Source organism: Thrips palmi, unplaced genomic scaffold (assembly GCF_012932325.1).
Source record: "Thrips palmi isolate BJ-2018 unplaced genomic scaffold, TpBJ-2018v1 HiC_scaffold_2, whole genome shotgun sequence".
Lineage (NCBI taxonomy): Eukaryota > Metazoa > Arthropoda > Insecta > Thysanoptera > Thripidae > Thrips > Thrips palmi.
The window spans coordinates 11,651,289-11,663,328 of NW_023144629.1; the positions used below are offsets into that span (position 1 = coordinate 11,651,289).

Consider the following 12,040-nt stretch of genomic DNA (forward strand, 5'->3'; position numbering starts at 1 on the left):
TGTTGGAGCCTTCGCCCAAGCCCTCCCTTCGCTGAGCACGGTCTCTGCATTCTTGGCAGCGAAGCTTTTGTGCTACCCTGCTTCCTTCCCTACTGCACGCTCGTGCTGTATTTTTTCTGCTTCGCAGCCGTCGCATACTGACAGGCTGCTCTCCTTACTGCAGCGACGTAGAATATTGTACGCTTGTGCAGTATTTGTCGCTCCTACAGCGATCTTGTACTCTTTTTCGCTTGATTTTTTCACTTCCTTCTCTTTTTGTCTTCTTCTCCCTTTTCTTCCTGACGTGTGTCTTCTTCAACGACAAACGTCGCCATGTCACTTTCAAAGATAGCGTCCTCCTCAGAAGATGAATCTAACTTTGTTTTTGTCCTCAGGACACCTAGACCAGACCCACTTAAAGATGTTGTTATTACAAAAATTACTTCTTTTCCGCCTCCACAATCTTCAACTCGGAGACCGCCAAAAAAAGGTCGAGAAAGATGCCCGAAGCCGAAACAGCAGAGCCAGGCCACTTGCACTGATTCTGCCACTTCTTCTGCATCTGAAAACAGAAAACGGAAAGTTACTCCTTGCATGCACAACACATCCAGTGATTCTGATACGCCACTCGCTTTCAGAACACCTTCAAAAACAAAGAAAAAACACAAATCATCCTCCACGGGGACAAGCCAGAACTTACCACACATCACTCATATTGTGTCCGGTGACTCAGATACGGCCCTCGCACTAACCACACCACCTGTAATAAATCAGGAAAAAGAGCCTTCCTCTTCTTCTACTCACCAATGCCGTCAACCTTCTCCTTCTTCCAGTCTTTCCAGTGACTCTGACACGCCTCTCGCTCTCAGGACCCCTGCAAAAATAAATCAGAGCAATAAACCTTCCACATCTGACAGTAACCAACTAAGGGATGAAAGTTCTTCCACCACGCATGGCATAACCGCTGAACTTACGCAACTTACCATTGAAAACACCTCAGACTCCGACTCTTCTGTCATTTCTTCAAACAGTCAACCAACCCGTAGAAAGGTGGGCCGGCCAAAGAAAAAGAAAAAAGGGCGTCCAAAGGTTTCCTCTCTTTCTGCAAGAGAGCAAAGACAAGCTAGAGACAAAAGATACAGAGAGAAAAAGGCAGAGGCAGTCCGCCAGGCCCTTGCACTGCACCAACAAAAAAACCCGGAAGCCCCATAGAGAAAGACAAGCCAGATACCAACAGGAAAATGCAGAGGCCCACAGGCAAAGGCAGGCTCAATACCAACAACAGACTCCACAAGCAAACCAGGAGAGACAGAATACTTACGTTGAGAACCATCCTGAAGCCCGTGCCGCCACAAATGCCCGCTACCGAGCAACACAGCCTAATTATGATGCTCTCAGGTACCTCTCACCAGAGATGCAGCGTGCTGTTCGACTGCATGGCCCTATGGCGTCCTGGAGTGGCGACCAGCTGAATCTCATACAACAGCACAAATTGAAAAAGGGCAACTTATTTGCACTTGACATCCACCGATGCAGATTCTGTGGCGCCTCCCTCTTCGAAGAGGAAAAAACAAGGGAAAAATGGTGTTGTGGTGGTGGTGCCTACAACGTTGCTAATCTTCCTCCTCTCGACGCTCGTTTACGAATCTCCAGTTTTTCTTGACAGGGCCAGAGCCTACAACGACATGGTTGCATTTTGTGCCATGGGAATTTCTGGTGGCTTAAACATCCAAGTGCCTCTCTTTCCTGAAAATTGAAGGACGCATGTACCACCGACTTTTTGATATCAACGCCGCCGGCCAATCATTTAGGGCAACAACGGGGCAACAGTACATAAATCACTGCAGACTGTACCTTGATGACGGCGCAGAGCGAGAAGCACTTGCGCAAGGTCGTGGCCTCAGTCTAAACATTATAGCTGCGACGTCGCAATACCTGGAACAGACAAATCCGTTTGTTAGACAATTTCGACGTTTGGCTCTTGAACCCTCCTTGAATGCACGCCTTGAATTTGGGTTCACTACCAGAAGCACCCACGGAAACACTCTAGGGGATCACAATCCTGGAATTGAAGTTCACGCGGTCCTGAATGTGGATGAGGCTACTGCGGGTGGTCCCAGGAAACTCTCCGTTTGGAAACACAATGCAGCAAAAGCCTCATACATCGATGTGCTTAGCCCACTCATGGAACCACTCCAATATCCATTGCTGTATCCCCACGGGACTCCAGGTTGGCACTACTCCATGACCGATAACTTCGGGAAAAAGCTCTCTCAGTACAAATATACGCGTTGCCTCCTCCTGTCAGAACCAAGGTTCTTTGAACTTGGACGTCTCTCCCAGGCATGGATGTGCGAGATGTTCGCCAGATTCGAGGAAGAACGTCTCCGATTTATCGCACGCGTTCAGAGAGGGGAAACACCAAACCAGACGAGAGTCGCTCCGCTTTCGGAACTGCAAGACTTCGTCAACCCTCGCCAGGTTCATAACGACATAGCCCAGGACGAAACAATACAAGGTGACGATGTCACTGCCACGGCTGGAAAAATCTATCTGCCTTCCACGTTTACCGGATCCCCACGGTACATGCGTACACAGTACTATAATTCGATGGGTTTGGTCACTCGTAAAGGAAAACCCAACTATTTCCTTACGTTTACGGCTTGTGGACAGTGGGCGGAACTCAGAGAATCGACGAGACACGGTGCAAAGTGTGACCCTGCTACGTGCTGTCGGGTCTTCCATATCAAATTGCAAGAACTCCTTAGGGACATCAGAAGCGGCGCTTTGTTCGGGCAACAAGCATACATTGTACACGTGATCGAAATGCAGATGAGAGGTCTTCCGCACGCACACATTGCCATCAAGCTGAAGGACGGAGGCCCCACACAAGGTGTTGACATCGACAAAGTAATAAGAGCTGACATCCCGGGCCCTCAGGAGGCAAATGGACGACTCCGGGAACTTGTTCTGAAACACATGATTCACGGCCCATGCGGGACGAATTACCGAACAGACGTTCGGTGCTGGGATACCCAGAAAAAAAGATGCTCCAAATTCTTTCCCAAACCTGCAACAGATACAACATACATTGATAACAGGGGATTCGTTCATTACAAAAGAGATTATTCCAACAAAGCCACAATTAAACTGAGAAACAGAGATGTCGAAATCCATGACGGCTGGGTGGTACCGTACAATGCAGCACTGCTTCTGAAATACGGATGTCACATTAATCTTGAGATAGCCTCGACGAGAAGGGTAAAAATACCTTTTTAAATACCTCTCAAAGGGCATCTCTTCAGAACGTCCGTGTGATTCCACTTCACGAACAAACAAGATGAACCGGAGGAGTACGCCACTCGAAGAATGATTGGCGCCAGCGACGCATGCTGGCGTCTCCTTGGTTACGATCTCACATGTTCGGAACCAACAGTTGACATGCTCCCAGTCCACCTGCAAGGAGAACAATGCGTTTTTTTCAAAAAAGGAAAGAACAGGAAGCTTTAGCAGGACACCTCACAACTTGTCCTCTACTTTAATAGGCCCCTCAACGAGGAATTCGAGGATCTCACTTATCAGAGTTTCTTTGAAAACTACATTTATACACACTTCCCATCCTCGGGCGTCTAGAGTTCCCGTCTTCGCACATTCAGATGGCAAACACTTATCACCAAGAGACAGAACAAGGAGAAGGTCACCAGACTATTCTGGGTCTCTCCTAACAAAGGAGAACTCTTTTATCTCAGGCTTCTGCTCACCAACGTACCTTGCAGGGGCTACGAAGATCTAAAACTGAAAGGTGGACCTGAATGTACTACCTTTCAGATGGCAGCACAATGCCTGGGGCTTGTGGACAACCAACAAGAATACCTGCAAACATTACAAGAGGCGTCTAGTTTCATGATGGGCTCCAGCTCTTCGACACTTTTTTGTGGTCCTTTGCAAGGAAGGAGCGCCTGCAGCCATCCTGGGAGGACGCCAAAGACAAGCTCGCAGAGGACTTCTTGGATCTCCATCCGGATGATCCTGAAAAGGCATACAAATTAGCTTTAATCAAAATAGACAGAGCGCTCCGCCGCAATGGCACTAAACTACCGAGCACGGACTCCCAGACGTGCAGGACGACACAACCGAGCTTGGGCGAGAACACTTGCAATACTCTTCTGAAAAACAACAGGAATACGTCGACAGATGGCTCCCGCTGCTCGATCCAGAGCAGCGAGAACTCTTCGACTATGTAACAAACTTATCAGAACACAATGATAGTAACAATACCAGAACAATCTTTCTGTCCGCGCCCGGGGGATACGGCAAAACGGCGGTACTGAAAGTGATAACATCCACTTCCGAGCACGTCACAAAGTGGTTCTGTGCGTGGCCTCCTCCGGCATTGCCGCACTGAACATGGAAGGGGGAACAACCGCTCACAACATGTTCAGACTGCCCCTCGACATGAAGGAGGGCTCCGCTACCTGGGGCATCACCAACGGCACACAAAGAGCAGAATTAATTCGAGCCGCAGACTTGATCATATTTGATGAGGCACCTATGGCCCACAAACATCTCATGCATGTTCTCGACAGATCACTGCGGGATTTGATGCAAAACGATGCTCCTTTTGGAGGTAAGATTTTACTCTGCTCAGGAGATTTCCGCCAGACACCTCCAGTAGTCGAAGGCGCCAATTCTGCAAACGATGTTCTAGACGCTTCCATCAGATCTTCTCCCCTCTGGGAACTGATGAAGACTTTTACCTTGAAAACACCTCAAAGGACTCGAGATGATCTAGATTACGCCAGATTCCTTCTTCAGATTGGAGACGGGACCACTCCATCAGTCCCTACCACAGATCTCATGGAAAACCACTCTTCTTACTACCTTGGAGGGAATACATTCATTGGCCACCAAACAACAACTCATTAACCAAATCTACCCAGAGACCATCTTGAACAACCAGACGAATGCGCCAAACGAGCCATTCTTGCACCACTCAATGTCAACGTCACCGACATAAACTCAGACGTCCTCGCCATGCTTCACGGTCCACTCCACACTGCGATTAGTTACGACTCAGTCGACGCAGAGACCGATGATGGCATGGGTGCGGACGAAGAACTCCTCAACGAAGCGACGGCGAAAGGAGTCCCACCCCACAAACTTGACTTAAAAGTGGGAGCCGTTTGCATTCTGATAAGAAACCTTAACGTCGAGCAGGGACTGGTCAATGGGACAAAATTGATCATTGAGTCTATCAGCCATCTTCTCGTCAGAGCAAGGAAACCCAATTCCAATGAGTCTTTCGCCATTCCAAGAATTACTTTCAAATTTCTATCGTGCCTGGTTCACCCATGGAGGTAAAGCGCCGACAGTTCCCTCTACAACTGGCGTATGCCATGACCATACATAAAAGTCAGGGCCAAACCATTAACATGGTTGGAGTAGACCTCCGAACCGAGTGCTTCACACATGGTCAACTGTACGTCGCATTAAGCAGAGTCAGATGCTGCAAAGATATCACACTGCTTGTTCACCCAGAAAGACTCATCGATGGAACAATTCACTCCACAAATATTGTTTACAAAGATCTTCTTTTGTAGACTTCAACCTGCAAAATAAGAACAAGAAATTAAGCATCTTACAGAACGAAAACCTCCTTGAGTTCATATGAATATGCAGCCACCATGTACATAACATAATAACACACATTTCTAAAACAAACACTGTTAATATATTATACAAAGAGATTTTACATTTTACCCTGTCAAAAACATGTACATACCAGAATGTAGGCACAGTTCTCCCTTCTGAAACACTGAATGAAGAAAATTTATATAACCTACAAAAAAATGCTTCAAAATACAAAAAAAATTATTAAACAAAGCACATGTACATAATCCATAGCACATTAGCGTAACACAAACACTGTAAATAATGTAATTGGAAAAAAGGTGTACATACAACCCTGTAAATAACATGTACATACCTTAATGCAGGCTTGGTTCTAGCTTCTGAACCATGACGGTCTCAACCCAAACCAGTAAAATGCAGAGAGAGGTTCGTCACACACTGTACAAAAATCCTATAAAAACTACCCGTACTACGAACACGAACACGTACTACCAACCCGCTTCCCTGCCGATAGCGCGCCAGTGACCACGAGGGGCCCGAAGGGCCCCGAGCAACCAGCTTGCCTGCCGATAGCACGCCCAGTGACCACGAGGGGCCGAAGGGCCCGAGCAACCCGCTTGCCTGCCGCACGCGAAAAGCCTGCCAAAGATAAAAACTACAATTAACTAAGGCGACCCCCTAAAAATCTGATACGAACTACAGAAGCTACTGCGAGCCCACGCAGGGGGGTCTGGGGGGGCGGCAGCCCCCCCAGCGAGCGCGAAGCGCGAGTCCATACACCCTACCCCCAGCTCCCTACGCACTGACTGACTGATCATTTCCTCGCCATCGCTTCGAGGAGCCTCCCGACGTCGGATCGACCTGCGGTTTTCGCCATTCGACGGGCAAGGTCCCAATTATCGCGGAAAAAAATTGCCAAAAATACGAAAAAAGGGGCGGATCCAGGTCAAATTTTGAAAAACTGAGGGGGAGCCTAAATAGTGCGTCGCATCGAAAAACTTTCAAAACAAAAGTTGTAGGGCTCGGTGAGAAACTTAAAAGCCAACCTGTCCGGGGTCTGTGGCTCTTATAGTTTTTCAGATATTTTGGAAAAACTGAGGTGCGGGGGGTCGGGGCCCCAAATGGGGCACAAGGAGGCGAGATGGATGGGGGGTCAAAGCGAGGCGTTTGTAGGCCTGGCCGAGGCCTACCACCCGGCGAAAACGGATTTCGAAAATCTCGAACCGTTTTCGAACGAGGAGGGTTTTTCCGTTTTCAAAACTCGGCACTCGCACCGTGACGTCATCCACCGTGTGATCGGGTTCAAATTTATTTGTATATTGCGTCTCGACGAGATCTACAACTTTTGTTTGAAACTTTTTTTCGTCCGACGCCCCGTTTGCCCGGGAGGGGCGTTTGAATGCGATTTCACTGCGTCGCCCCTTGCCGCGCGCCGCGCAGCGGCTGCTGGCCTGGCGGCGGCGGGGTGGGGGCAGTCGGCGCAGTGGCAAGGCTGCTCGGCGGGTCTCCTCCCAGCGAGGCGTCGTGGCGCAGTGGGCTGCGCGCTCGGCAGCAGAGCGGGAGGTTGCGGGTTCGACTCGCGGATGGGGTCTTTGTTTTTTATCTCATTTTTCTTTGACTTTTGGACTTAAGGGCACCGCAGGCAAGGTTCGCCAGGTGGATTGATGATAGAATGCGGCCGCTGTAGAGGACAACGACAAGACTTCCGTGCGGCGCGCAGCGGCTGCTGGCCTGGCGGCGGCGGCGGGGTGGGGCAGTCGGCGCAGTGGCAAGGCTACGCGGCGGATGAGCTTACAGCGAGGCGTCGTGGTGCAGTGGTCTGCGCGCTCGGCAGCAGAGCGAGAGGTTGCGTGTTCGACTCGCGGTCGGGGTCTTTGTTTTTTTATCTCATTTTTCTTCTCTTTTTGGACTTGGGGCACCACAGGCAAGGTCCGCCAGGTGGACTGGTGATAGAATGCGGCCGCTGTAGAGGAGAACGACAGGACTTGCCTGCGGCGCGCAGTGGCCACTGCTGGCCTGGCGGAGGGGTGGGGGCAATCGGCGGAGTGGCAAGGCTGGCCGGCGGCACTGCTCCCAGCGAGGCGGCGTGGCGGAGTGCGTTCAGCGCTCGGCAGCGGAGCGGGAGGTTGCGGGTTCGACTCGCGGATGGGGTCTTTGTTTTTTATCTCATTTTTCTTTGACTTTTGGACTTGGGGCACCACAGGCAAGGTTCGCCAGGTGGACTGGTGATAGAATGCGGCCGGTGTAGAGGAGAACGACAGGACTTGCGTCCGGTGCGCAGTGGCCACTGCTGGCCTGGCGGAGGGGTGGGGGCAATCGGCGGAGTGGCAAGGCTACCCGGCGGGACTGCTCCCAGCGAGGCGGCGTGGCGAAGTGAGTTCAGCGCTCGGCAGCGGAGCGGTAGGTTGCGGGTTCGACTCGCGGTCGGGGTGTTTGTTTTTTATCTCATTTTTCTTCGCTTTTTGGACTTGGGGCACCACAGGCGAGGTCCGCCAGGTGGATTGATGATAGAATGCGGCCGCTGTAGAGGACAACGACAAGACTTCCGTGCGGCGCGCAGCGGCTGCTGGCCTGGCGGCGGCGGCGTTGGGGTGGGGGCAGTCGGCGCAGTGGCGAGGGTACCCGGCGGCACAGCCCTTAGCAAGGCGGCGTGGCGGAGTGGGTTCAGCGCTCGGCAGCGGAGCGGGAGGTTGCGGGTTCGACTCGCGGTAGGGGAATACTTTTTTTTCTCAATTTTCTTTAATTTTTTCGTCTTGGGGCAACATGGCTGGCTTGGTCAGTCTGACCGACTGACTGATGACGGGCTTTGGCAGCGGGGGTCTCTTGGGGAAGGAGACTCCCGTCGCGGCGGCTGGCGGTCGGGGGGCGGGGTAGGGGCAGGCGGGGGAATGGGAAGGCTGCGCGGCACGGTAGTCATCAGCGAGGCGGCGTAGCAGAGTGGGTTCAGCGCTCGGCAGCGGTGCGGAGTGTCGCGGGTTCGACTCGCTCTTGGGGTCTCTTCCTTTTATCTGCGTTTTTCTTTGATTTTTCGACTTGGGGCAACACAGGCGAGGCAAGCCAGGCGTACTGATGATGGTGTATGATAGAATGCGGCGGGCTCTCGGGGCACGAGACTTGCGTGCGGCGCGACGACGGCGGCGGGGTGGGGGCAGCTGGCGGAGCGGCAAGGCTACCCGGCGGCTTAGCTCCCAGCGAGGCGGCGTGGCAGGGTGGGCTCCGCGCTCGGGAGCGGAGCGGAAGGTTGTGGGTTCGACTCGCGCCAAAGGAACCTTTTTTTTTCTACGAGCCCGTTAGGTTAGGTTAGGTTAGGTTAGGAGAACGTTCGCGGGTTCGCCTCCCGATCGCCACTTGTATTATTTTTTTGGGATGTGTAAGATCTGTCTTAGTTAGAGAAAGATCTGTCACGGGCCCGTTAGGTTAGGTTAGGTCAGGTGAGGTTAGGTCAGGATAGTTGGCGTCAGGTTGCGGGGTGGGGGAAGCCGGCAGAGTGGCAACGCTACTACCCGGCGCAACTCAAGGATCGACCTGCGGTTTTCGCCATTCGACGGGGAAGGTCCAAATTATCGCGGAAAAAAATTGCCAAAAATGCGAAAATAGGGGCGGATCCAGGTCAAATTTCGAAAAAACGAGGGGGGTATAACGCTAGGGCCTAAACGGTGCGTCGCATCGAGAAACTTTTTAAACAAAAGTTGTAGGGCTCGGTGAGAAACTTAAAAGCCACCCTGTCCGGGGTTTGTGGCTCTTACAGTTTTTCAGATATTTTGGAAAAACTGAGGTGCGGGGGGTCGGGGCCCAAATGGGGCACAGGAGGCGAGATGGATGGGGGGTCAAAGCGAGGCGTTTGTAGGCCTGGCCGAGGCTACCACCTCGCGAAAACCGATTTCAAAAAACTCTTACGTTTTCGAACGAGGGGGGTTTTTCTGTTTGAAAACTCGGCACTCGCACTGTGACGTCATCCACCGTGCGATCGGGTTCAAATTTATTGTATATTGCGTTTCGACGAGATCTACAACTTTTGTTTGAAACTTTTTTTCGTCCGACGCCCCGTTTGCCCGGGAGGGGCGTTTGAATGCGATTTCACTGCGTCGCCCCTGGCCGCGCGGCGCGGCGCGGCCGCTGCTGGCCGGGCGGAGGGGTGGGGGCTGTCGGCGCAGTGGGAAGGCTGCCCGGTCGACACGCCTTCAGGGCGTCTTTCACCAGCGCCTCTACCGGCCGGGTAGCGTACCTCGGCGAGCTTACCCGGCCGGTAGGCACAATTTGTCTTTCACCACGGGTTACCAGCTGGGCAGTGAAGCTACCAAGGTGGTAACTTTACTGGGTCGACATTCGGGCTAGTAAACGCTTACCGCAGAGGTAAACAGAGAAAATCGCCAAGATGAACGCCATAATAGAGGCTGCTCTCAACATCGTATTTGAAAGCGACGACGAGGAGAAAAATCTTGAGCGAGTTCCACGTCTAAGGTTCATTCGTGATAGATTGGAACATTTTACCGACATGGATGACAAAGATTTTATTCGAAGGTTTAGATTTACGAAAAGAGGCTGTCTTCATGTGTTGGAACTGATTGAAGAGAGGTTAGAATATCCAAGTGACAAGTTAGTATTTTGATTTGTTCAATGGCACAGTCATCTTTTTTTAAAGTAGCACTTTTCTACAAAATTCAATGTTTCTTTTATTCATAGGAACTATGCAGTTTCCCCAATAAACCAGCTGCTCTTGTGCATGAGATATTACGCAACTGGCTACACTCAAATCTGTGCATCGGATTTTAGATTTTAGTGGTGTGAGCGAGGCAACAGCCCACAGAATTATCCACAGAGTGACAAGAGCTATAGCGTCTCTTTACAGACAATTTGTTTATCTTCCTCGAACAGAACAAGAAAGTCTTGAAACGCAAGCCGGCTTTTATAGCATCGCCCGTTTCCCCCTCGAGTCATTGGAGCTATGGACTGCACACACGTCAAGATTCGCTCTCCTGGTGGTCAATATGCAGAATACTACAGGAACAGAAAATCATACTTTTCCCTGAATGTGCAGGCAATTTGTAATTCCAAGTTGGAATTTTCAGATGTTGTTGCCCGTTGGCCAGGCAGCGTCTTCGACCAAACTATCTTTGACAGTTGCCGGCAAAGGGCTAAATTTGAGGCAAATGATTACAGAAATACCTTTCTACTGGGTGATGGAGCATACGCCTGTCGTACATATTTAATGCCTCCCATGGACAATCCTGTGGAACCCGAAGAAATTCTTTATAACGAGTCCCAAATCAGGACCAGAAACCCAGTTGAACGCATTTTTGGGGTTTGGAAAAGAAGGTTTCCTGTCCTTGCATTGGGTATAAATGTGTCCCTGGAAAATTGCATGCCGATCATTATTGCCACTGCAGTACTGTTTAACATATTGAGAAGAGCTAATGACCCCCAACCAGGTGATGACCCAGCGCTCCGTTTGCCTGCCCCATGGGAAGCTTTGATAGAACGGGGCCAAATTATGAGACCTTATGTCGAGCATAATCGTAATGGTCGGAGATTGACTGATTTACCAAGAAGACAACTCATCAATGATTACTTCAAAACTTTGGTTGAACTTCATCCCTAGCAATATTTTTGTTCTGTATAATTGAGAAATTCTAGATGTGGGATGAATTAAAAAAAATTTGTAATGGAATTTGAATCTTATTATTTATTATTAATACAACAACATACTTTGTACTTTGTTTTGGGGCACTTTGTACTGTGTCAGTTAACAAATAATAAAAACTAGAAACAAAGAATTGTTGCTTATATCACTAAATCACTATCCTAATAATAAAAATCAATAAGAAGCGTTTGTAGCTACATTCACAGACATTGCAATAGACATACATGGCACATAAGCAAGTTATAATATTACTTAACTAGAATAACATTAAAATCACAAGGCTATCAGACTGAATTACAATATAAAATAATAATACACATTGGTAAGAGCACATTATTTGGTGTTGAAAAAAAAAGTTCTCAAAAGAGAAACATATAACTTAAATAAACTGAATTCTTGAATACCAACTGTGAACAAATCAATTTTAAAGGTGCTACCAAAATGAGCGAGTCAGACTCCTGATCTAAATTTTCTGCACTTGTCGGGTACAGCTAATTTGCTTCCTTGCAGATATACCGTTCAAAATAAATGAACAAAGAATAATGGTTTCCTCTGTACTTTCAGCAGTGAGCCTTATCAGTGAATAACAAAGCTGAGTCAACTCTGTAATGTTTATGAAGCACAGGGAAACAAATAAAAAGTAGTATAAGCTGTGAGGCATAAAATACTTTTTCATTGTTTCTCCTAGTGCTCAATAAACGTTACAGAGTTGACTCAGCTTTGTTATTCACTGATAAGGCTTACCTACAACTACACAGGAAAGTTATGTACTCACATCAAACAAGCCTT

At 49.5% G+C, this 12,040-nt stretch overlaps 1 protein-coding gene and 1 pseudogene across 1 annotated transcript; one reads left to right on the forward strand and one right to left on the reverse strand.

Annotated features, from left to right (window-relative positions):
- Positions 1 to 239: 239 nt before the first annotated feature.
- LOC117647739 lies at positions 240 to 742 on the reverse strand. The gene is made up of 2 exons (XM_034389637.1): positions 680 to 742; positions 240 to 541 (listed from the first exon to the last, which is right to left on the reverse strand). The coding sequence occupies exons 1-2, from the start codon at positions 684 to 686 to the stop codon at positions 240 to 242; spliced, it is 309 nt and encodes a 102-aa protein (XP_034245528.1). The 5' UTR covers positions 687 to 742.
- Positions 743 to 9,985: 9,243 nt separating this feature from the next.
- Positions 9,986 to 11,209, forward strand: LOC117647740 (annotated as a pseudogene).
- Positions 11,210 to 12,040: the final 831 nt, after the last annotated feature.